The sequence below is a fragment of the Drosophila rhopaloa genome, unplaced genomic scaffold (genome assembly GCF_018152115.1).
Source record: "Drosophila rhopaloa isolate 14029-0021.01 unplaced genomic scaffold, ASM1815211v1 contig_115, whole genome shotgun sequence".
Classification (NCBI taxonomy): domain Eukaryota; kingdom Metazoa; phylum Arthropoda; class Insecta; order Diptera; family Drosophilidae; genus Drosophila; species Drosophila rhopaloa.
The window spans coordinates 10,629,316-10,650,100 of NW_025334990.1; the positions used below are offsets into that span (position 1 = coordinate 10,629,316).

Sequence of the window (20,785 nt, forward strand, 5' to 3'; positions counted from 1 at the left end):
ATATAATATCTAATATCTACATATATAAGAAGTTATCTTTCGCCAGGGTTGTAACACTGAATATCTAGACTTGATCTGGATACTTATTCTTTTGGAAGGATTTGAAAAGTTTCTGTCTTTTTAGGAGCAGAGATAATACAGGTGACAATTAGCTTGGGTTATCTTTTATTGTCTTTTTTTCCAAAGTCAGTTTATTTATTTTATTAGTTTAGAAGGCACTGGAAACTAGACTATAAATTCAAGATTCAAGAAAAACAAAACTTCGAATAAGTGCCTAGATGTTTGCAATAACTATTCTTAATCATTAAGATTTTATATGATAGATGTGTCGAAAAGGGATCCAGCACTTGGACTTTATTGTTACTTAATCGGAGGCAATCTCATTTCTAACCTATAAGCTAGAGTGCAAAGTCACCCAATCTTCGTGATCCTTGAGTTAAACATGTCAATTAACTTCTGTGCGCCGTCGCCGTTCAGCGAGTGATAGTTTGGCAGACTGCTCATCCTCTCCAGCCATCCGCTCAACTTGGGATAGCGCTTGGAATCGATAGGGGCCAAACCCACCAGGCTGGACACCGAAGAGACCATACTGTAGTCGGCGATGGTAATTCCCGATCCGCAGAGGTACGGCTGATTGCCGATGAACGACTCCAGGAAGTCGTAGGCTTCGAAGATCTCATCGATCTTGGAGCGCGGAATTTCCGTCTCGTTTTTGTAAACCAACGGTGCGGCAAAACTCCGGATGCAGCCCTGGAATAGAACGCCCGACTCAAAGTGAAGGCGTTGGTCGACAAGAGCCCGCTTGAAGTAATCCTTTGGATACAAGGCATCATCCTTGGCATAACGCCTCACTAAATACGCACAAATGGCATGGCTCTCCCAGATGAACTTGCCATCGTCCTCCAAAGTGGGCACCGAGCGCTGCGGATTCTTCAGAAAATATTCCTTGGTCCTCTGCTCCCCGGCTACGATGTCCACCAGTTTATACTCATATTTCAGACCCAGGGCGGCCAGGGTCAGTTTGCAAGCCCGCACTGGCGGACAGGTCTCTACACCATATAGCACTAATTTTGACATCGTTTTCGGGTGACCGCTCGCTTCGAGAGTCGATTCAAAACTAAACAAGCTTCGCCTATCGCTGTGTACGACCAAGCCACTAACGAGTTAATTAATTCCATATATTACTTCACCTTCCTTAGCTGTAGAATGTTTTTCAAGTCATGCTAAAGACCAGCCAAGACAACTGATAGGGATTGATAAGGCATTCTTTCTCACCGATTGCTTTGAAAATGTTTGTCCGGTGTTTTAGTTTCTGTTACTTAGCTAATGTGTAGAAATTGTAATGTTTTATAGATTTTAAATTTGTTCATTCAAACCTTCACATTTAGTTGAATTTTTGAGAATTGATAAAGCAGGTAGGATTTAATATTTTGAAAATAAATTACTAAACAATAAGATACTAATCCTAAACCATCTCATCCCAATATCTAAAATATTTTCGGATAAAAAGCTTTCAACGGCTAAAAGGTATTTCATGGACAGCTAGAACTTAAAAAATGTAACTAAGGCATTGGTACATAACTGTTGTTTACATTTACTTTATTTATTGTTACAAAAAAAGTGTTTCAATAATGTTAAAAGGAATACTAAGATGAGAAAGAAAAATTGAATTTTGTAAGAATTGTGACCAATTCTCGGGCCCCCTTGCCATTGGCATCTTCAAAGAAAGACAGCTTTTCTAGCTTCTTGATCCAGGCAGTAATTTTGGAATATTTAACCGGATCGATATCCACAAATACTGCCAGAGCTGTGATTGATGTGATGAGGCTAAAGTCCGCAATTGTTAGCTGACCTCCAGAAACATAATCATGTCCAGTGAGAAAAGTCTCCACGAAGTCGTAGATCTCGATGACGGCATCGTAACGCTCCTTGGGAATCGTACTCAGACCGGAGGCGAAAAGTGGCTTGGTGATGCTTCTCAGTCCGCCAACGAAGACCACACCGGATTCAAAGTGCAGTCGCTGGTCCACCACAGCTCGCTGGAGAAGATCCTTCGGATAGAGACTGTCACTCTTCCCGTACTTGGACACCAGATAGGCACATATTGCATGTGAGTCCCAGATGAAGTGCCCATCGTCCTCCAATGTGGGCACCGTGTGCTGGGGATTCTTCTTCAGAAACTCCGGGGAAAGGGTCTCCTTTGCCAATGTATTTATTTTCACGTAATCGTAGGGGACATCAAGGGCGGCCAAGGTCAATTTAACAGCCCGAACAGGAGGACTCGCCTCCGTACCATACAAAATCAACTTGGACATTTTGTCTCCTTGAATCTTCCACTATAACTGAACGTTGAGGGCAAACAGCCAGTATATTTATTGGTATTTATAGAGAATACTTAAGAGACGAATTTAAAGAGAGGTAGATAATAAGCAGGTTCATTCTAGTTGCTCTCTTGCTTTTTTGATTTTCTTTTCTATAATAAATACTAATAGAAAACTTTTAAAAAGGGTTACTAATAAATAAGAGCAAACATAAAATACTCGGCCGAAGGACTCCAGTTTCCAGTGCCATTTTCTTTCCATTAATTCTAGTATTGTATACTAGTCTTAATTTGACAAAAAAAAAAAAAATAAGCAGGTTCATTCTAGTTGCTCTCTTGCTTTTTTGATTTTCTTTTCTATAATAAATACTAATAGAAAACTTTTAAAAAGGGTTACTAATAAATAAGAGCAAACATAAAATACTCGGCCGAAGGACTCCAGTTTCCAGTGCCATTTTCTTTCCATTAATTCTAGTATTGTATACTAGTCTTAATTTGACAAAAAAAAAAAAAAAAAAAAAATACATATGGATTCAATTTAATATATATTATTTAAAATTTATTATTTTGTTCTTGTTTAACTATAAATATAATAAATTATATAATTTATTTAGTTGCAAAGGTAAAGTTAGTCTTCTTGATAAAGGTCGCGAATGTAAGGGCTCCATTGCCGTTGGCCTCCTGGTAGTAAGGAAGCTGTTTCAATCGCTCGATCCAGGCAGTGACCTTGGGGTATTTCGCCGCATCCACCTCCACGAAGGCCTGCAGGGAGGTCACGGTCGAAATAATACTAAAATCGGCAATAGTCAGTTGACTACCGGCAATGTAATCGTTTCCGGCGAGGAAGGTCTCCAGGAAATCGTAGATCTCAATGATGGCATCGTATCGCTCCTTGGGTATAGTTGTCAGGCCGGAGGCGAAAAGTGGCTTAGTGATGCTCCTCAGTCCGTTGGCAAATACCACTCCAGACTCAAAGTGCAATCGCTGGTCCACCACAGCTCGCTGGAGCAGATCCTTAGGATAGAGACTGTCATTCTTTCCGTATTTGGACACCAGATAGGCACTGATGGCATGAGAGTCCCAGATAAAATGGCCATCATCTTCCAATGTGGGCACCGTGTGCTGGGGATTCTTCTTTAGGAAGTTCTCCGATAAGTTCTCCTTCGCCAGGGTATTCACTTCCACAAATTCGTAGGGCACTTCCAGGGCGGCCAGAGTCAATTTGGCGGTACGAACTGGCGGACTCGCCTCCAAACCGTACAGAATTAACTTGGACATCTTGACTCGGTGAAATAGGTTTCAGCACTGACGATCGAGACCAAAACATATTAAATTTATATACTTTTGGAAGAGATAGGACTTGATAAAGAGAACGTTTTTAGGGAGAGCGGACAATAAAACAGCTGGTCAAACTAGCTTTGGTTCTCTTTTGTTGATATATTCCAAAATTAATTTATTTCACCAATTTAAATACTGATTGACCACTTGAAAAGTAAATATTAAAGAACATTCCATTAGTTGTCTTTACCAAATTATCTCCTTCTGAAATCCATATTTCTATTAATAATAAAAAATCCTTTGTAAAAATAAACAAATTTTAAATTTTGAATTAAAGTATTAACTCAAGTGTTTTTCCAATAAAATGTTTTAAATGTATTTTTGTTATATTCATAATTTGCAATATAAAATCAAGAGTCAAATAAGTGCTACACTTATTTACAATTTTTAAAATTTCATGTACTCCATGAAAAATTGGTCTTCTTGAAGATGGCCACCAACTGTCGGACTCCCTTGCCGTTGGCTTCTTCGTAGTATGGCAGCTGTTCCAGCCTTTTAATCCAGGCACTGATCCTGGGATACTTGACAGGATCCAATGGGACGAAAGCCTCGAGAGATGTCACGGATGAGATGAGGCTGAAATCAGCAATGGTCAATTGATTTCCAGCGATGTAATCCTGTCCCTTGAGGAAGGTCTCCACAAAGTCCAAGATGTCGATAATGGCATCATATCGCTCCTTGGGAACTTTGGTCTCGCCCAAGAAGAGTACGGACTTGCTAATTCTTCTGATTCCATCGGCAAAGACAACTCCGGATTCAAAGTGTAGCCGCTGATCCACCACAGCCCGCTGGAGGAGATCTTTCGGGTACAGGGAATCTGTATCCGCGTACTTGGACACCAGATAAGCAATGATCGCATGGGAGTCCCAAATGAAATGGCCATCATCTTCCAATGTGGGCACCGTGTGCTGGGGGTTCTTCTCCAAATAGGCCGATGAAAGTTGTTCACGGGCTATAATGTTTATGTTTACAAATTCGTAGGGCAGGTTCAGAGCGGCCAAAGTGAGTTTTACGGCACGAACTGGCGGACTTGGATCCAAACCGTACAGAGTCAATTTCACCATCTTGTCGTCTTGGAGTATTTTTCACAACTGATCGTTGAAAAAAGTAAGTTAGTTTATTTATTGGACGGTTTGTCACGGTAAGAGAAAGTTTAAGAGATGGAAATATAACCTACATATGTAGCTAAAGTTTATTTTGTTTTTACATGTTAATAATAATATGCTATACTTTATTATTTGTCATCCATAAAATTGTTGATTGTTAAAAAAAAAAAAGATAAGTCAAGAGAGTGGTATTTGTAATAATCAAACAGTTTATCTATTTTGTTTGCCATACCAAAAGCAAATGAACGGAGAGCACAGCAGATGATGAGTTTTTACAAGTCATGCTGACAAAGGGCAATAAAATAGAAAGAGCTCGAAATGTTTGAGTATACAAGTATATGCCTACAAATATACTAATTCTCTTTAATATAACAAGTAAAACGCTCTCTTAGACCCCTCTTACTTATATTCAAAAAAAAATTTTTTTTTTGTAATATTCCAATCTATGAACTTTACAACGAATGTCTAAAAAGTTTGGAATCATTGAATTTTAATGAAACAATTTAAATATTATTTCCTTTTTATACCCTTGCAGAGGGTATTATAATTTTGGTCAAAAGTGTGCAACGCAGTGAAGTAGACATCTCCGACCCTATAAAGTATATATATTCTTGATCAGGATCACCTCCTGAGTTGATATAAGCATGTCCGTCTGTCTGTTTCTACGCCAACTAGTCTCTCAGTTTTAAAGATATCGAATTGAAACTTTGCACACACCCTTCTTTCCTTTGCAGGCAGTATATATGTAACTCGGAACGGCCGGGATCGGCCGGTTATATCCTATAGCTGCCATATAACTGAACGATCGGAAATACCATAACTTTGGTGGTTTTAAAGTTAGGAAGTTAAAAAGTTAAGGCCTCATTTGAGTCATAGAGATAACAATAAGACTATAGTTGATAAGCTTTTATCATCTTGTCGCCTTGGGGTAGTTTTTACAACTGATCGTTGAAATTAGTAAGTTTGCTTATCATTGTACTGTTTGTCACTGTAAGAGAAAGTTTAAGAGAGAGAGAACTTTTCCTACAAAACCATCTAAGAATTATTTAGTTCTAACATGCTAATTGTTATTGTTAAAAAAAATTATAAGTCATGGTTTTTGATATTTAATTATCAATACCTTAATCTTATATAAGGCAATTTCTCTTCAATTATAATAGCTTAATCTTATAAAGGGTAGTTTCTCTTCAGTCTTAATAAATTAATAGCTTTTGTCTTTGTATTTAATGATTTTATCAAGTAAACTTTTACAGCTATGTTGAAAAAACATTTCTCGAGAACATCAGACTGCATTATATGATTTATACATGTATATAGCAAATCGATAAGCTTTATTTGATAACGGCTTATCAATTTTGTTTGTCACATAAAAAGTAAATGAACGGAGAGCACAGCAGATGATGAGTTATTACAAGTCATGCTGACAGAGGGGGATATAAAATAGAAAGAGCTTGGAATGTTTGAGTACACAAGTATGAATATGTCTACATATGTACATAGGTAGATAATTTCCGTCCATATAGTGTAAAGCATTCTCTTTAAAATAACTAGTAAAACTCTCTTTTAGACCTCTCTTACATCTATTCTAAAAAATGGTTTTATTTTTATTATTCTGATCCTTACAACAAACGTATTAAAAGTTTGGTATCATTCAATTTTGACGAAACACTTTAAATATATTTTTCTTCTTTATTAACTTATTATTTAAAATATTTGCTTTACTAAAGAAGGGTATGAATTATATGTTTATAATGTTTTTTAACTGTTATTAATTATTATTTGATGTTATCTGCAGCTAGTAATAGGTTCATAGAGCTTTTATTAAAAGATTTAAAAAGCTCATCATCATCAACAAGCTGAGAACCTTATTTGAGTCATACAGATAACATTAAGGCTATTGTTGATAAACCTTCTATCAAGTTTGTTTGCCAAAGAATTAAGTAAGCATTCTGAGGACCGATCAAATTAGATAAGAAATTAAAATTCATGCTTTTTATAGTTATTGAAAGCCATTGAATACAGTTCCTGACCATTAAAATGTTTAGTCACTCTGCTGATACTAGATTAAAATGGAAACTTGTTATGCAAAATTTAAGTGTAATAATATTTACATTTTTTTAAATTTATATCAGCACGCAGTGCAGTACGTCGCCATTAAGGTAATTATTATCCTGATCCAATTGAAAGAATATTTATAGGGAGTGCTTTAATCAATTTATTTGTAAGTTTGGGAACAGAAAATATAGTGAAGATATTCAAAGAATTTTGTATTTGAAATTGGAGAACGAAGATTATTTTGTGCTACGTCCAATTATTAAAACGAAGGAAACAGCAACTTTAAATCATATGTTTTTTGCTTATGTTGAATTTGAGATTTTAGGATTTCTCAGAGTTTTTCGTTTAGGGCACAATAGTGAAGTTCTTGGACCTCAAGAGGTCCACATACTGGGCGGCTCCACTCCCGTTGGCCTCCTCGTAGTAGGGCAGCTCCCTGAGCCTGTCCAGCCAGGCGGCAATCCTGGGATACTTGGCCAAATCCAGTTCGAGGAAAACTCCAATCGAGGTGATGGTCGAGACAATGCTGAAGTCGGCTATGGTCAGTTGGTCGCCGGCCAAGTAATCATGGTCATCGAGAAAAGCCTCCACAAAGTCGTAGATTTGGTTGATGTGATCCACTTGATTCCGGGGCAATGTGGATTCGCCGTTGAAGAGAATCGGTCGGGTCAATCTCCTTAGGGCAGATTCAAAAATCACACCCGACTCAAAGTGCAGCAGTTGATCCACTTTAGCGCGCTGCAGCAAATCCTTGGGATACAGCTCATCGCTCGCCGCATATTTCCCAACCAGATAGGCCATGATGGCATGGGAATCCCAGATGCAGGCATCGTCATCCTGCAACAGCGGCACCGTGTGCTGCGGGTTCTTCTTCGAGTACTCCTCACTGTAGTTCTCCTTCTCGAACAGATTGACGAAGACGAAATCGAACGGAATGTCCAGGGCCTTCAGGGTGAGCAGACATGCCCGGGTGGGCGGACTTGCGTCCAGGCCGTACAGCGATATCTTACCCATGCTCCAGCGGATTCACAACTGATTGGTGACTGCCATTCCAGGACTGTTTTATAGCAAACTGCAGGCCATGGGAACCTTCAACCTGGCTGCGGATATTTAATTAACTCCGCCCACACCAACCACAATTCTTAACACGCACCATGAAAACAAATTTATTTTAAATTCAAATAATTATATTTTAATTGTTGCATTGCATTGACCTAAACTATTGATTCGAAATGTGGTGTACCTAAAGAATTTATTTCAATTAAAATTAATATTTTCTTTTAAAGCTTCTCTTAATCCAAAAAAAAAACAAATAACAAATTTTAAGTCTATACACAAATGTTGAACAAATGAGTGAAGTAAAAGAAAATGTATGAATTTATAAGGTTAAAAAAGGTCTAAAATTGAAAAAAAAATAATTTTGATTAATCCCTTAAAAGTTTAAATAATATACCCATAAAAAGATTAACTAAATATGCATAAACTTTTATTTTATTAAAAAAGTATAAATTTCAAATTTGGTGTGTTTATTTCTTGGGTTTAGTGTATTTTGATACCCCCTTTTTCGTCGAGTGTCGACGTTGACAAATGTTTTTCATTAATTTTTTTGTAATTAGCTTTGAATTAAATATTAATGCAGCAACACACTCGGTAATTGTGGGAACGCAAGCTTACAGAAGGGTCAGCTGGTCCTTCAGCAAGTCCACGTACTTCCTGGCCCCCACCCCATTGGCCTCCTCGTAGTAGGGCAGTTCCTGGAGGCGCTCCAACCAGGCGGTTACCTTCGGATACTTCTCCGCCTCCAGGGGGATAAAGGCCGGCAGGGAGGAGGCTGTGGCGGCACAGCAGAAGTCAGCCACGGTCAGGTTATCGCCGGTAACGTAGGGATTCTCCCCCAGAAAGGCCTCCAAATGGCCATAACCATCTCGCACATTGTCCGCCTTCTCCTGCGAAATCTCCGTGACATTTTTGAGGAAATACGGAGCACAAATGTTACGCAACGCCATGAACAGGGCACTGGCATCGAAGTACAGGCGCTGATCCACCTGGGCACGCTTCACCAAATCCTTGGGATACAGCTCGTCCGTTTTGGCATACTTTCCCACCAGGTAGCACACGATGGCATGTGAGTCCCACACAAGAACTCCATTATCATCCAGCAGCGGAACAGTGTGCTGCGGATTCTTCTTGAGGAACTCCTCCTTGCGGTGCTCTCCGGCCAGGAGATCCACTTCCTTGAACTCGTACTCCAATTCCAGGGCTCGCAGAGTCAGCTGGCAGGATCTCACTGGCGGACTAATGTCCAATCCGTACAGCACAATTCCCGACATGATCCAAGCTCAATCAGTTATATCAGCGAAATGATACTGATTCTAGGGCTTCCCAAAGTATTTATAGCTTTTCAGAGCTTCGAACGTGTGCATTTCCAGTCCATCCCAAGCTAGTTCCCATGAAATGGAAATGCGATCCTGGGTGCGACTCCAGTCCAAAGTACGTTTCCATTCCGCGAAGCGCCTACTATCAAATGTTGTTCTCAGGAAATCGAGGGTGATTACAGCAGCAAGCGCAGAATTTTTGTAAACATATCATATTTTGGCAGCCCACAGCTCAAGTTCACTTTCAGCTTAAAGAATAGTAAAGAAAACTTAATTTAATCCTTTGATGTTGAATATATTTGGATTGCTGAGTCATTAAGAGAAGACATTTTGATTCCGAATATCGTTACTTTTCAGTGATTGTATAAGTAATGCGAATTTAAAGTTTCAAGTCAAAAATAAATATAACTAATTAGGAATATAAGGTAATAAATATGGTCATAAACTCCGATGATGTGGAAATCGGCAATGGTTACTCTATTTCGGTCCAGGAAGCCGTTGTTTTCCAAAAGAAAGTCAAGTGTTTAAACTAGGAACTTTAGTTTATCCATTTTTGTAAATAATTGGGATAAAGTTAGTGTTGATGTGATGGGTATCTTTTATATAGAAATAACTATCATCCACTAATGTCGGGCTGATCTTCCGATATTCCTGCTTCATATGCTTATAGGCCATCAGATTTGCGATCTTGTATTCGATTCCTTACCTGACGATTCTTCTCCTATATCGATTTGTTAGTTGTTTTTCCTGCTTTTAGTGTACGGTTTTTATAGACGGCTAGTTCTCTTAAGTTAAGAGCGTTTTACCGTTTTAGCTTTGACGACTCCGCAGTAAACAAAATTCGAAAACATCAGGCAATAATTTTTATACCCTTGCAGAGGGTATTATAATTTCAGTCAAAAGTTTGCAACGCAGTGAAGGAGACATTTCCGACCCTATAAAGTATATATATTCTTGATCAGCATCACCAGGAGAGTCGATCAAGCCATGTCCGTCTGTCCGTCCGTCTGTCCGTCTGTCCGTCTGTCCGTCCGTCCGTTTCTACGCAAACTAGTCCCTCAGTTTTAAAGCTATCCGCTTGAAACTTTCCCAAAAGTTGTCTTTCTATTGCAGGTAGTATATAAGTCGGAACGAGCCGGATCGGGCTACTATATCATATATCTGCCATATAACTGAACGATCGGAAATGCCATAACTTTGGTGTTTTTCAAATTAGCAAGTTAGGAAGTTCTATGGGTTTTATTTTTGGCTAATCAGTCTAACTTACAAAATTTCATAAGGATCGGACGACTATATCCTATAGCTGCCATATAACTGATTGATCGGAAATGCCATAACTTTGGTGTTTGTAAAGTTAGGAAGTTGGGATTATCTATGGGTTTTATTTTTGGCCAATCAATCTGACCTGCCAAATTTCATAAGGATCGGCCGACTATATCCTATAGCTGCCATATAACTGAACGATGGGAAATGACATAACTTTGGTGTTTTTAAAGTTAGGAAGTTGGGATTTTTTATGAGTATTAAGAATGCATCATATAAATAATTTTGGAGAATATAATGCAAGGGTATATCAACTTCGGCTCCGCCCGAAGTTAGCTTTCCTTTCTTGTTTCTCTTCGAATAAACAGGTTGAATGAGAGCTAATGTCGATTTACCTTACCTCCCCACTCTACGCACGTTTTATATATTCCGGTTAATTATCCGGTTTTATTGCAGTAATTACTAAACCCAAATCAGATAAGTACGAAATGTAATCGATTCATGTACACACCTTTGACATATTAGTCATTATTAAAACTAAGTCTTTATCAAAAAACATGTTAAAGTCATAGAAGAACAATAAAGTTCCGATCGCACTATCCATATCCAACATTATAATATCCGTTAATGTTTTACAATTTTATTACTTACACAAAAAAATGGAGTAGAAAAACTTCGAGTTATATGTATGTACATATGTAGATGCATAATCGAATTGGAGTTTAAATTTAATGTAACTTATTAACAAGTGTTTAACCAGAAGGAAATTTATGAGAAGGGAGTATTTAATTTGAATAAAAAGGTGACTAGACATCTTTCATAACATAAGTTAATCTTGTTTTTAGCTTTTCTTAAAGTTTGATTACACTACCAGTTTGTAATCTTAAAGTTGTCGCGTCCGAAAAACTGGAACTGCCCATAAACCTTTTATCAAACGTGACCAATAGTTTCTCTTATCGATTCGTTCAAAACGAGTTCGACTGATAGAAAATCAGTTTCATCGTACAAAAGTCAAGTGGTTTTAGTAATATATTTAATAATTTATTTTTCTAGTTTCAGACAATGGTAAAGTTTTTGCTCTTGATGAACTCGATGATTTGGGCAGCTCGGGAGCCGTTGGCCTCCTCGTAGTAGGGCAGCTCCTTGATGCGCTTAATCCAGGCAGCTAGTCTGGGATATTTGGTGGCATCCACGGCCAGGAAAGTCACCAAACCGGTAAGGGCAGCTGTGACGTGGAAATCGGCAATGGTCAGGCTATCTCCAGCCAGGTAGTCGCCACTCTCCAGGAACAGATCCAGGGACTTGTACACACCCTCCAGTGCATCGATCTTGGCCTGGGGAATTGCCGAGTTGTTTTGCCACAAAACCTGGCCTGTAATAGCCGTTCCCGTGGACGTGATCACACTGGAATCGTAATGCAAACGCTGATCGACGATGGCTCGCTTCTTCAGTTCCTTTGGATACAGGGAATCGTTCTTGCCGTACTTGCTCACCAAGTACGAGTTGATGGCATGGCTGTCGGACAGGTAGAATCCATTATCATCCAGAGCGGGCACGGTGTGTAGAGGATTTATTTTTAGGAACTCTGGCTTCAGGTGCTCCTTGGCCAGCAGATTTACGATCTTGTACTCGAAATCTATACCCAAGGCGTTCAGGGCATGATACAATAACATAAGGTAGTCTCGTCGGCAAATTTTGGAACCCTACTATTAAAACAATGAGTGCGAGTGAAATGGCAACTGTTTAGTAAGTGCGAGCAGAGCGACAATAGAATGTGTGGATTAACCCTTAGATGGTTCAGGGGGTTTTTTTTGCCTTTCATAATAAAAGGAGTTTAATTTTTTTTATAATTTAATTTTTAATAATTTTGAATTTGAAATTAGGCGTTGTTTTTGCCTCTGAATACTGAGTCTTTTGTTGAGATTCTTAATTTTAAAATATATTCTAATCTTAAAATAGCAAAGAATGTAAACGAACCTTTAATAATCGCAGCCGAAAATGTTAGTATAAGTTTAGACATAAAAACTTATACTAATATTTTCGGTTGCGATTATTAAAGTTTCTTTTACATTCTTTGTTATTTTAAAAGTATCACAGCGATTCCTCCCACAGCGCTCTTTTTTCCAAACATTTCGGTGCCTTTACGCCATCGACGTGTTTGCGGCACACATTGCAAAATGTCATGTTGCTCAAGGGTTAATTTCCTAAAAAATTCGTCCGCAGACAACCTTTCCCTTCGAAAGACGAACACGCACTGACCAAAACCCGAACGTTTAGACAGCCGACGAGACTACCTTATGTTATTGTATCATGGTTCAGGGTGAGGAGGACCGAGCGAACTGGAGGACTTCCATCGATTCCGTAAAGCGTAAGTTTTCCCATGTCGTTGTTGTTTCGTGACTATCAAATAACTGTTTATAAGCAACCCGAAATTGGGGATTTATATACCCCTGGCTGAGTCATTAAATTAAGAGAGCTTTGCACTGCTGCGATGACTCTGCAGTTTGCCTACAAATTGCGCTCGAAACCCACATATTTCGCTGCCTCTTTTGTATATTGCTGGTTTCCCTAGGTATTTCACTATACTCTTTTGACGTATAGTCGCTTTATAGTATATATGCGGCAACTATAGGAAAAATACTGTAAACAAAAGTTCACATATTATTTCACATTCTCTCCCTCTCTCTCTCTTAAGTGTTATTATGCCCATTTGCTTCTCTTTTCTTAATATACTTTGATGGCTTTAATTTCTAAGGTGTATTATTATACCCGTTACTCGTAGAATAAAAGTATGTATCAGCACTAACCATACAACATATAGACTGGTCATTTCATACAACGAATTTGGTCACAAAATTTTTCACTCGGGGAGCCCCAGTGCTGGAATCGGCAGGCCCCGACACTTCGTGTGCCTTCGGGTTTTTTCGCTCTCGTTCTAATTCTTATTTTGACGCTCGCGCTCGAGTTCGGTCGTTCAGTCGCAGAGACGCGCATTTTGAAGAAGGTTGGCCTGCGCTTGAATTGGGCTTTGTATGTATGCGTGTTCATGCATTCTCATACAGGGGTGCATGTGTGCGATCATTTCATTTCGATGCAGCAAGAATATTTTGTCTTTTGCTACTTTTCAGACTTGGTACCCTAACAATATGGGCGTATTCACTATTGGGTTAATGATAAAAATAAGAATATTATATGTTATAGTATATTTTTAATATTTCAGCATATATTTCATCTTGGTTTACAAATTCAAATCAGTGGTAGCAAAAAAATATTTTGCATATATGTATGTATTCCAATTAATAGAAATCAATCTACTGAGATAGGAACAGGGCACATCGCAGTCGGTGTCTGCGCTTAGTGGTTCAGAAAACTTCAAACCAAATCAGCTTTGGTTGTTGTTCTACGAGCGTATGGTGCCTGCATAGCCTACCGACGATTGAATTTTAGGGGTGGGTACAGAAACAAGAACGTTTTTTAGGACACTTGTTTTGAATGTTATGTTTAATGATAATTAATTTTATAATTTTTTTTTTATATTAAAAATCATTAAAAGTTTACTTCTTGATTTAAAATAGTAATATAAATTTAAGAAAATCACTTCAAATTTTTTTGTCTGTACTTTATAGTGGATAAACAATTTGTTATTTTCCAAGATTAAAACTATAAAATTATTATATGTACATATGTATATTTATCGGTAACTAATTCAAGCGGCGACTTTCAAGAATAAGCAAACATAAAAATATATATAACTAGATCATTAAATAACAACATTAAACAAAATTACACTGCGAATCAAAAAAAAAATCAACCAAAACTCATTAAACATATCATTCAAAACAAGTGTCCTAAAAAACGTTCTTGTTTCTGTACCCACCCCTAAAATTCAATCGTCGGTAGGCTATGCAGGCACCATACGCTCGTAGAACAACAACCAAAGCTGATTTGGTTTGAAGTTTTCTGAACCACTAAGCGCAGACACCGACTGCGATGTGCCCTGTTCCTATCTCAGTAGATTGATTTCTATTAATTGGAATACATACATATATGCAAAATATTTTTTTGCTACCACTGATTTGAATTTGTAAACCAAGATGAAATATATGCTGAAATATTAAAAATATACTATAACATATAATATTCTTATTTTTATCATTAACCCAATAGTGAATACGCCCATATTGTTAGGGTACCAAGTCTGAAAAGTAGCAAAAGACAAAATATTCTTGCTGCATCGAAATGAAATGATCGCACACATGCACCCCTGTATGAGAATGCATGAACACGCATACATACAAAGCCCAATTCAAGCGCAGGCCAACCTTCTTCAAAATGCGCGTCTCTGCGACTGAACGACCGAACTCGAGCGCGAGCGTCAAAATAAGAATTAGAACGAGAGCGAAAAAACCCGAAGGCACACGAAGTGTCGGGGCCTGCCGATTCCAGCACTGGGGCTCCCCGAGTGAAAAATTTTGTGACCAAATTCGTTGTATGAAATGACCAGTCTATATGTTGTATGGTTAGTGGTATCAGGTAGAAGCGATTCCAGGCGAATCAATATGAACTTCGCCTTGCTAACGTTTGCTTCCTTTCTTTTTTTATTGTTTAATTGATTTTAGTTAATTAAACTAATAAATTTTATAAGAACAATATCATAAAGTATCATAAAGTATTATTCTACTTCTCCGAACTTAAGAATTTAAAAACCTTTTTCTCAAGTTTGAAATAAAGTAATAGTTTTTATTTACTAATAGTTCTCATGTGGTTTTAAGTACTTTCAATAAACTCGATCGATCATAAATTTAATTACTCCCCCGCATAAAAAAATTTTAGAATTAACTTTGTTATTTATTCAAAATTCGATAAATACTATTGCTCTAATGTTAAACAGGGTTGGAGCAAAGCTATGTATTCTTCCAAGCCCCGAAGATTGTCCTCCTCGTAATGAGGCAATCTGGATAGGCGATCAAGCCAATCCGCCACCTTGGGATATTTTTCGTGATCCAGTTCGAGAACAGCGGCCAGCGAGGAGGCAGTAGCTCCACAGCAGAAATCAGCCAGGGTTAGAGTGGACCCAGTCAGATAGGGATTACCTCCGAGAAATGTCTCCAGATGGCCGTAGGCATCTTTAATGTTATCCACCTTCTCCTTGGGAACCAGGTTTACTTGGCTAATAAAATAGGGTATACTGACATTACGCAGCGACATGAAGAGAATACTCGCATCAAAGAACAAGCGTTGATCAACCTGAGCCCGCTTAACCAGATCCCTGGGATAGAGCTCATCCGACTTGGCGTACTTGTCCACCAAGTAGCACACAATGGCATGTGAGTCCCAGATGAGGGCTCCATTATCATCGAGGAGCGGCACCGTGTGTTGGGGGTTCTTCTCAAGGAACTCATCGCTGAACTGTTCTCCCGCCAAAAGATTCAATTCCTTGTATTCATAGTCTAAATTCAAGGCTCGCAAAGTCAGTTTGCAGGCTCGAACTGGCGGACTTATGTCCATTCCATACAATACTATTCCCGGCATGATGCGACCACGAAGAAGACTCAATTTTCACTGAAACCCCATAGTAGTTCACATACAGAATTCTTAACGAACTTAAATAAAGCAGTAATTGGTTGCGCCGAGTTCACCCCTCTTTCGTTTTAAATCAACTTTTGTATTTTTACACTGATAAAATTAAGTTAAACGTAGATGGAGGAAAACAAATACTTATCATAAAATCCAGAGCCAAATTTTCTTTTCAAATTGTCCTATATTTATTTTGTATTTTACATCTTCTTAATAAAATTATAATTTTATATTAAGGATTGTAACTTCCTAGATATGAAAAAAAAATAATCAAAATTAAAATGTGCAACACAAATTTGACAAAAAATACTTTAATTTCCTTGATTATATGTATTTCAAATTTACATATTTAAAAACTTAATTACTCATATTTTTAGTTTTGGTATTTTATTCAAGTCTTTGTTTAGTTATCCCCGAGCTTGGTCCACGCTTTCCGTAAAAATGCGACGTAGTCTTGAACAGGACCTTCGTTGATCTCCTTGTACCAGGAGATCTGGTTAAGTCGATCCAGCCAGGCGGTGATCTTGGGATAGGCTCCTGGTTCGATGTCGACGGCGGCGCGCAGAGCACTTACAGTGGGTCCGGTGACCAGATCGGCGAGGGTCAGCGAATGGCCCGCCAGATATGTAGTGCTGTCCAGGAAAGTCTCCAGCAACTTCAGACCCCGATGAATGGTGTCTAGTTTCTCCTGGGGCACCACCGTAACTCCACTAAACCAGAAGGGACGCACTACGTCGAAATAGCTCGGGGAGATTACGCTGGCTTCGAAGAAGAGGCGCTGATTGATGATCGCCCGCTTGACCAGATCCTTGGGATACATCTCGTCAGACTTGCCATACTTATCCACCAAATAGGTGGCGATGGCGTGCGAGTCCCAGAGATAAGTTCCATTATCATCCAGTACTGGTACCGTGTGCTGTGGATTCATCTTGAGGTATTCCGGAGTAAGGTTTTCGCCCATCTTCAGATCCACCTCCCTGAATTCGTGGTCTAAATTCAGGACCTTGAGGGTCAGGCTGATGGCCCTAACATAGGGACTCCAGTCCGTTCCGTACAGTACAACACCGGTGCTCGACATCTTGAGTAGTTCAACCGACAACGCTTTAATTACGACTACTGTTCCCCCTCATTAGTTTATATACTATACTGCTTAAAAAAGCTTTTGCCTTAACTGAGAGCATTTTGATAAAAGCTCTGGTTTTGTTGTTTGTTTCTAACCAAAAAATTTGTTTATCATTATTGCCAATTTGTATTATTTCACCACGAGAATTGATTCCTATGGCTTTGATTTGTTGTTTTGTTTACCATTTAAAGTTTAAACATTTTTTGTGGTCTAAGCAATTTGCAAATCAGTGATATGACCAAAAATGATATCTAGATAAATATTCTTATAGCACTTGCCCAAATAATAAATAAGTATAGACCTTTTTTTTTTGATTATTCTTTTTCAAGACATATATTTTAATTAGCTAAATGATTGATATTTTGAAATGTATGCGCATATAGGAACAAATTAACTATAAATGTCGAGCCATTATTCAAATTTTACGTTGGGTGTATTGCTCACTTATTCCCCAGCTTGGTCCACTGACTGCGAAGGAAACCGACGTAAGTTTGAGCCGGAACCTCGTTGATCTCCTTGTAAAAGGGCAGCTTGTTGAGGCGATCCAACCAAGAGGTGATCTTGGGATAGACCGCAGCATCAATGTCCACAGCAGCGGGAATGGAGCTCACAGTGGGTCCAGTGCACAGATCGGCGAGGGTCAGCTTGTCGCCCGCCAGATATGGACTGTCGCCCAGGAAGGTCTCCAGCAACTGCAGACCCCGGTGTATTGTGTCCAGTGGCTCCTGGGGAACCTCCGTAATACCACTTCTCCAAAAAAGGCAGCTTACGTCGGCCAAGTTCGCAAAGATGACGCTGGCATCGAAAAACAAGCGCTGATTGATGATCGCCCGCTTCACGAGATCCTTGGGATATAGCTCGTCCGATTTGCCGTACTTATCCACCAAATAGGTGGCGATGGCGTGCGAGTCCCAGATGATTGTACCATTATCATCCAGTACCGGCACCGTGTGCTGTGGGTTCTTCTTTATGAACTCCTCGCCCAGGTGTTCGCCCCCTATCAGATTCACCTCCTTGTATTCGTAGTCCAAATTCAGAACCTTGAAGGTCAGTTTTACGGCCCTCACACATGGACTGATGTCCGCTCCATAAAGTACAATACCAGTGTTCGACATATTGTGTTGTATATCCACCAATGATTTTATTACGACTCACCTGCTCCCGGTTGTTTATATACTGCTCTGTCCAAAGCTTTTTGCTTATTGTAAGAGCATTCCGGCATTGAAAGATAAAAGCTCTGGGTTGAGTGTTGGTTTGTTTGAGTCTAAGTCAAACATGGGTTTGCTCATATTTTAATACCCTAAAAGCAGGTATTATCATTTCAGTTAATAGCTCGCTATTAAAGACATTTCCGAAAATTTAAAGAATATAGATAAAACTATTCCAAAAGTCATCATGTTATTGCATATATTATACAGAGGTGGTCAAAAGTATTTGCACAAATTACAAGTACTTACTCATAAGAAATGTGCAAATACTTTTGAGCACCCTTGTATATGTCGGAGTAGGCTAAACTAATCTCACATAGAAACTATTGGAAAATTGAATGTAAACAAGAAAGAAAAGCTAACTTCGGGCGGAGCCAAAGTTAAAATACCCTTGCAGAATATTCTGTAAATTATATTCTCCAAAATTATTCATATGATGCATTCTTAATACTCATAAAGAATCCCAACTTCCTAGCTTTAAAAACACCAAAGTTATGGCATTACCAATCGTTCAGTTATATGGCAGCTATAGGATATAGTCGGCCGATCCTTATGAAATTTGAGATTGTCAGATTGATTGGCCAAAAATAAAACCCATAGAAAATCCCAACTTCCTAACTTTACAAACACCAAAGTTATGTCATTACCGATCAATCAATTGTAGCTGGATATAGTCCGCCGATCCCAGCCGTTCCGTTATATACTGCGTGCAAAGGAAAGAAGGCTGTGTGCAAAGTTTCAATTCGATATCTTTAAAACTGAGAGCCTAGTTTGCGTAGAAACAGACAGACGGACAGACGGACGGACGGACATGCTTATATCAACTCAGGAGGTGATCCTGATCAAGAATAAATATACTTTATTGGGTCGGAGATATCTCCTTCACTGTGCCTCGCAGATCACCAAGATTCGGTGGCTGCAACAGAAGAATCTCGTGCACTTTCTGCTCTTCTGGGGCACCACCGACTATAATACGGTGCTAATTTTTTGAGAACATTTGGATTAGAGCTCTGGTTTTTGTTGTTCTTTGTTTTTAAGCAAAAAACTTTGTTCACCGTTATTTGCAATTTGAAATATTTCACCACGATAAATATTTATTGATAAGACCGTGTTTTGTTGGCAATGCAACGAATTGTTTACCAATTGTTATCAGTTTAAACAATTTGCAAGTCATTGATATGCAGTTAACCTTTCGTTCTCTTTTTTTCACCAAAAATATGGTCTATTCTTTGATCAAAAATCATATATCATACAATTTGCCCAAAATAATAAATAAATATATAAATTTGTTGGTACTACATTTTTTTAAAACATATATTTTAATTTGTTAAATGACTGATATTTTTGAAATGTAATCGCACATAGGAACAAATTAAATATAAATATCGTGCCCTTATTCATATTTTACGTTGGGTGAATTTTTTGTTAGTGTATTGTTCACTTATTCCCCAGCTTGGTCCACTTGCTGCGAAGAAAGCCGACGTAAGTTTGAGCCGGACCCTCGTTGATCTCCTTGAAATAGGGCAGCTTATTAAGGCGATCCAACCAGGCGGTGACCTTGGGATAGACCGCAGCATCGATGTCCACGGCAGCGGGAAGGGCGCTGACAGTGGGTCCAGTGCACAGATCGGCGAGGGTCAGCTTATCGCCCGCCAGATATGGACTGTCGCCCAGGAAGGTCTCCAGCAACTGCAGACCGCGGTGTATTGTGTCCAGATTCTCCTGGGGAACCTCCGTAATACCACTTCTCCAAAAAAGGACCGCTTACGTTGGCCAAGCTCGCAAAGATGACGCTGGCATCGAAAATCAAGCGCTGATTGATGATCGCTCGCTTGACCAGATCCTTGGGATACAGCTCGTCCGACTTGCCGTACTTATCCACCAAATAGGTGGCGATGGCGTGCGAATCCCAGATGATTGTACCATTATCATCCAGTACCGGCACCGTGTGCTGTGGGTTCTTCTTTATGAACTCCGCGCTCAGTTGTTCGCCCGTCATCAGATTCACCTCCTTGTATTCGTAGTCCAAATTCAAGACCTTTAAGGTTAGTTTTGCGGCCCTTGAACATGGAGCGATGTCCGATCCATAAAGTACAATACCCGTGCTCGACATATTGTGTTGTATAACGACCAATGATTTTATTACGACTCATCTGCTCCCGGTTGTTTAAATACTGTTCTGTCCAAAGCTTTTTGCTTATTGTAAGAGCATTCCGGCATTGAAAAATAAAAGCTATGGCTTGGGTGTTGCCTTGTTTGTTTCTACGTCAAACTAGGCTTTGTATATATTGCAATACCCTTAAACTGGGTATTATGATTAACAGGAGAAATTTCCGAACATTTCAAGAATCTAGATAAATTTTTTTCCAAAAGTCTTTATGCTATTGCAGGCATATATAATGTCGGAACAGGCTAGATTG

The 20,785-nt window shown here is 38.9% G+C and overlaps 9 protein-coding genes and 1 pseudogene across 9 annotated transcripts; all 10 read right to left on the minus strand.

The window, feature by feature from the left end:
- Positions 1-148: 148 nt before the first annotated feature.
- Positions 149-1,127, minus strand: LOC108048610 (glutathione S-transferase 1-like). The gene has a single exon (XM_017129383.2). The coding sequence runs from the start codon at positions 1,075-1,077 to the stop codon at positions 412-414; it is 666 nt and encodes a 221-aa protein (XP_016984872.1). The 5' UTR covers positions 1,078-1,127; the 3' UTR covers positions 149-411.
- A 451-nt stretch (positions 1,128-1,578) lies between these two features.
- Positions 1,579-2,342, minus strand: LOC108048606 (glutathione S-transferase 1-like). The gene has a single exon (XM_017129374.1). The coding sequence runs from the start codon at positions 2,313-2,315 to the stop codon at positions 1,647-1,649; it is 669 nt and encodes a 222-aa protein (XP_016984863.1). The 5' UTR covers positions 2,316-2,342; the 3' UTR covers positions 1,579-1,646.
- A 548-nt stretch (positions 2,343-2,890) lies between these two features.
- Positions 2,891-3,639, minus strand: LOC108048654 (glutathione S-transferase 1). The gene has a single exon (XM_017129458.2). It carries the CDS (start codon positions 3,596-3,598, stop codon positions 2,927-2,929), a length of 672 nt encoding a protein of 223 aa, XP_016984947.1. The 5' UTR covers positions 3,599-3,639; the 3' UTR covers positions 2,891-2,926.
- A 310-nt stretch (positions 3,640-3,949) lies between these two features.
- LOC108048611 lies at positions 3,950-7,836 on the minus strand. The gene is given in 3 exon segments (XM_017129384.2): positions 3,950-4,743; positions 7,157-7,336; positions 7,339-7,836. Coding segments are annotated over 3 exon segments (1,365 nt in total). The 5' UTR covers positions 7,834-7,836; the 3' UTR covers positions 3,950-4,053.
- Positions 7,837-8,292: 456 nt separating this feature from the next.
- LOC108048614 (glutathione S-transferase 1-like) lies at positions 8,293-9,180 on the minus strand. Its single transcript, XM_017129386.1, has one exon. The coding sequence runs from the start codon at positions 9,147-9,149 to the stop codon at positions 8,490-8,492; it is 660 nt and encodes a 219-aa protein (XP_016984875.1). The 5' UTR covers positions 9,150-9,180; the 3' UTR covers positions 8,293-8,489.
- Positions 9,181-11,476: 2,296 nt separating this feature from the next.
- LOC108048605 (glutathione S-transferase 1-1) lies at positions 11,477-12,253 on the minus strand. Its single transcript, XM_017129373.2, has one exon. The coding sequence runs from the start codon at positions 12,128-12,130 to the stop codon at positions 11,513-11,515; it is 618 nt and encodes a 205-aa protein (XP_016984862.1). The 5' UTR covers positions 12,131-12,253; the 3' UTR covers positions 11,477-11,512.
- Positions 12,254-15,292: 3,039 nt separating this feature from the next.
- Positions 15,293-16,003, minus strand: LOC108048618 (glutathione S-transferase 1-like). Its single transcript, XM_017129391.1, has one exon. It carries the CDS (start codon positions 15,987-15,989, stop codon positions 15,327-15,329), a length of 663 nt encoding a protein of 220 aa, XP_016984880.1. The 5' UTR covers positions 15,990-16,003; the 3' UTR covers positions 15,293-15,326.
- A 344-nt stretch (positions 16,004-16,347) lies between these two features.
- LOC108048621 (glutathione S-transferase 1-like) lies at positions 16,348-17,130 on the minus strand. Its single transcript, XM_017129394.1, has one exon. It carries the CDS (start codon positions 17,110-17,112, stop codon positions 16,438-16,440), a length of 675 nt encoding a protein of 224 aa, XP_016984883.1. The 5' UTR covers positions 17,113-17,130; the 3' UTR covers positions 16,348-16,437.
- Positions 17,131-17,472: 342 nt separating this feature from the next.
- On the minus strand, positions 17,473-18,286 carry LOC108048617 (glutathione S-transferase 1-like). The gene has a single exon (XM_017129390.1). The coding sequence runs from the start codon at positions 18,270-18,272 to the stop codon at positions 17,598-17,600; it is 675 nt and encodes a 224-aa protein (XP_016984879.1). The 5' UTR covers positions 18,273-18,286; the 3' UTR covers positions 17,473-17,597.
- A 1,364-nt stretch (positions 18,287-19,650) lies between these two features.
- On the minus strand, positions 19,651-20,491 carry LOC108048622 (annotated as a pseudogene).
- Between the last annotated feature and the right edge of the window lie 294 nt (positions 20,492-20,785).

Bases quoted from the DNA above. Each gene is read 5' to 3' on its own strand.
- LOC108048610 (XM_017129383.2), bottom strand. From the start codon at position 1,077: ATGTCAAAATTAGTGCTATATGGTGTAGAGACCTGTCCGCCAGTGCGG.
- LOC108048606 (XM_017129374.1), bottom strand. From the start codon at position 2,315: ATGTCCAAGTTGATTTTGTATGGTACGGAGGCGAGTCCTCCTGTTCGG.
- LOC108048654 (XM_017129458.2), bottom strand. From the start codon at position 3,598: ATGTCCAAGTTAATTCTGTACGGTTTGGAGGCGAGTCCGCCAGTTCGT.
- LOC108048614 (XM_017129386.1), bottom strand. From the start codon at position 9,149: ATGTCGGGAATTGTGCTGTACGGATTGGACATTAGTCCGCCAGTGAGA.
- LOC108048605 (XM_017129373.2), bottom strand. From the start codon at position 12,130: ATGTTATTGTATCATGCCCTGAACGCCTTGGGTATAGATTTCGAGTAC.
- LOC108048618 (XM_017129391.1), bottom strand. From the start codon at position 15,989: ATGCCGGGAATAGTATTGTATGGAATGGACATAAGTCCGCCAGTTCGA.
- LOC108048621 (XM_017129394.1), bottom strand. From the start codon at position 17,112: ATGTCGAGCACCGGTGTTGTACTGTACGGAACGGACTGGAGTCCCTAT.
- LOC108048617 (XM_017129390.1), bottom strand. From the start codon at position 18,272: ATGTCGAACACTGGTATTGTACTTTATGGAGCGGACATCAGTCCATGT.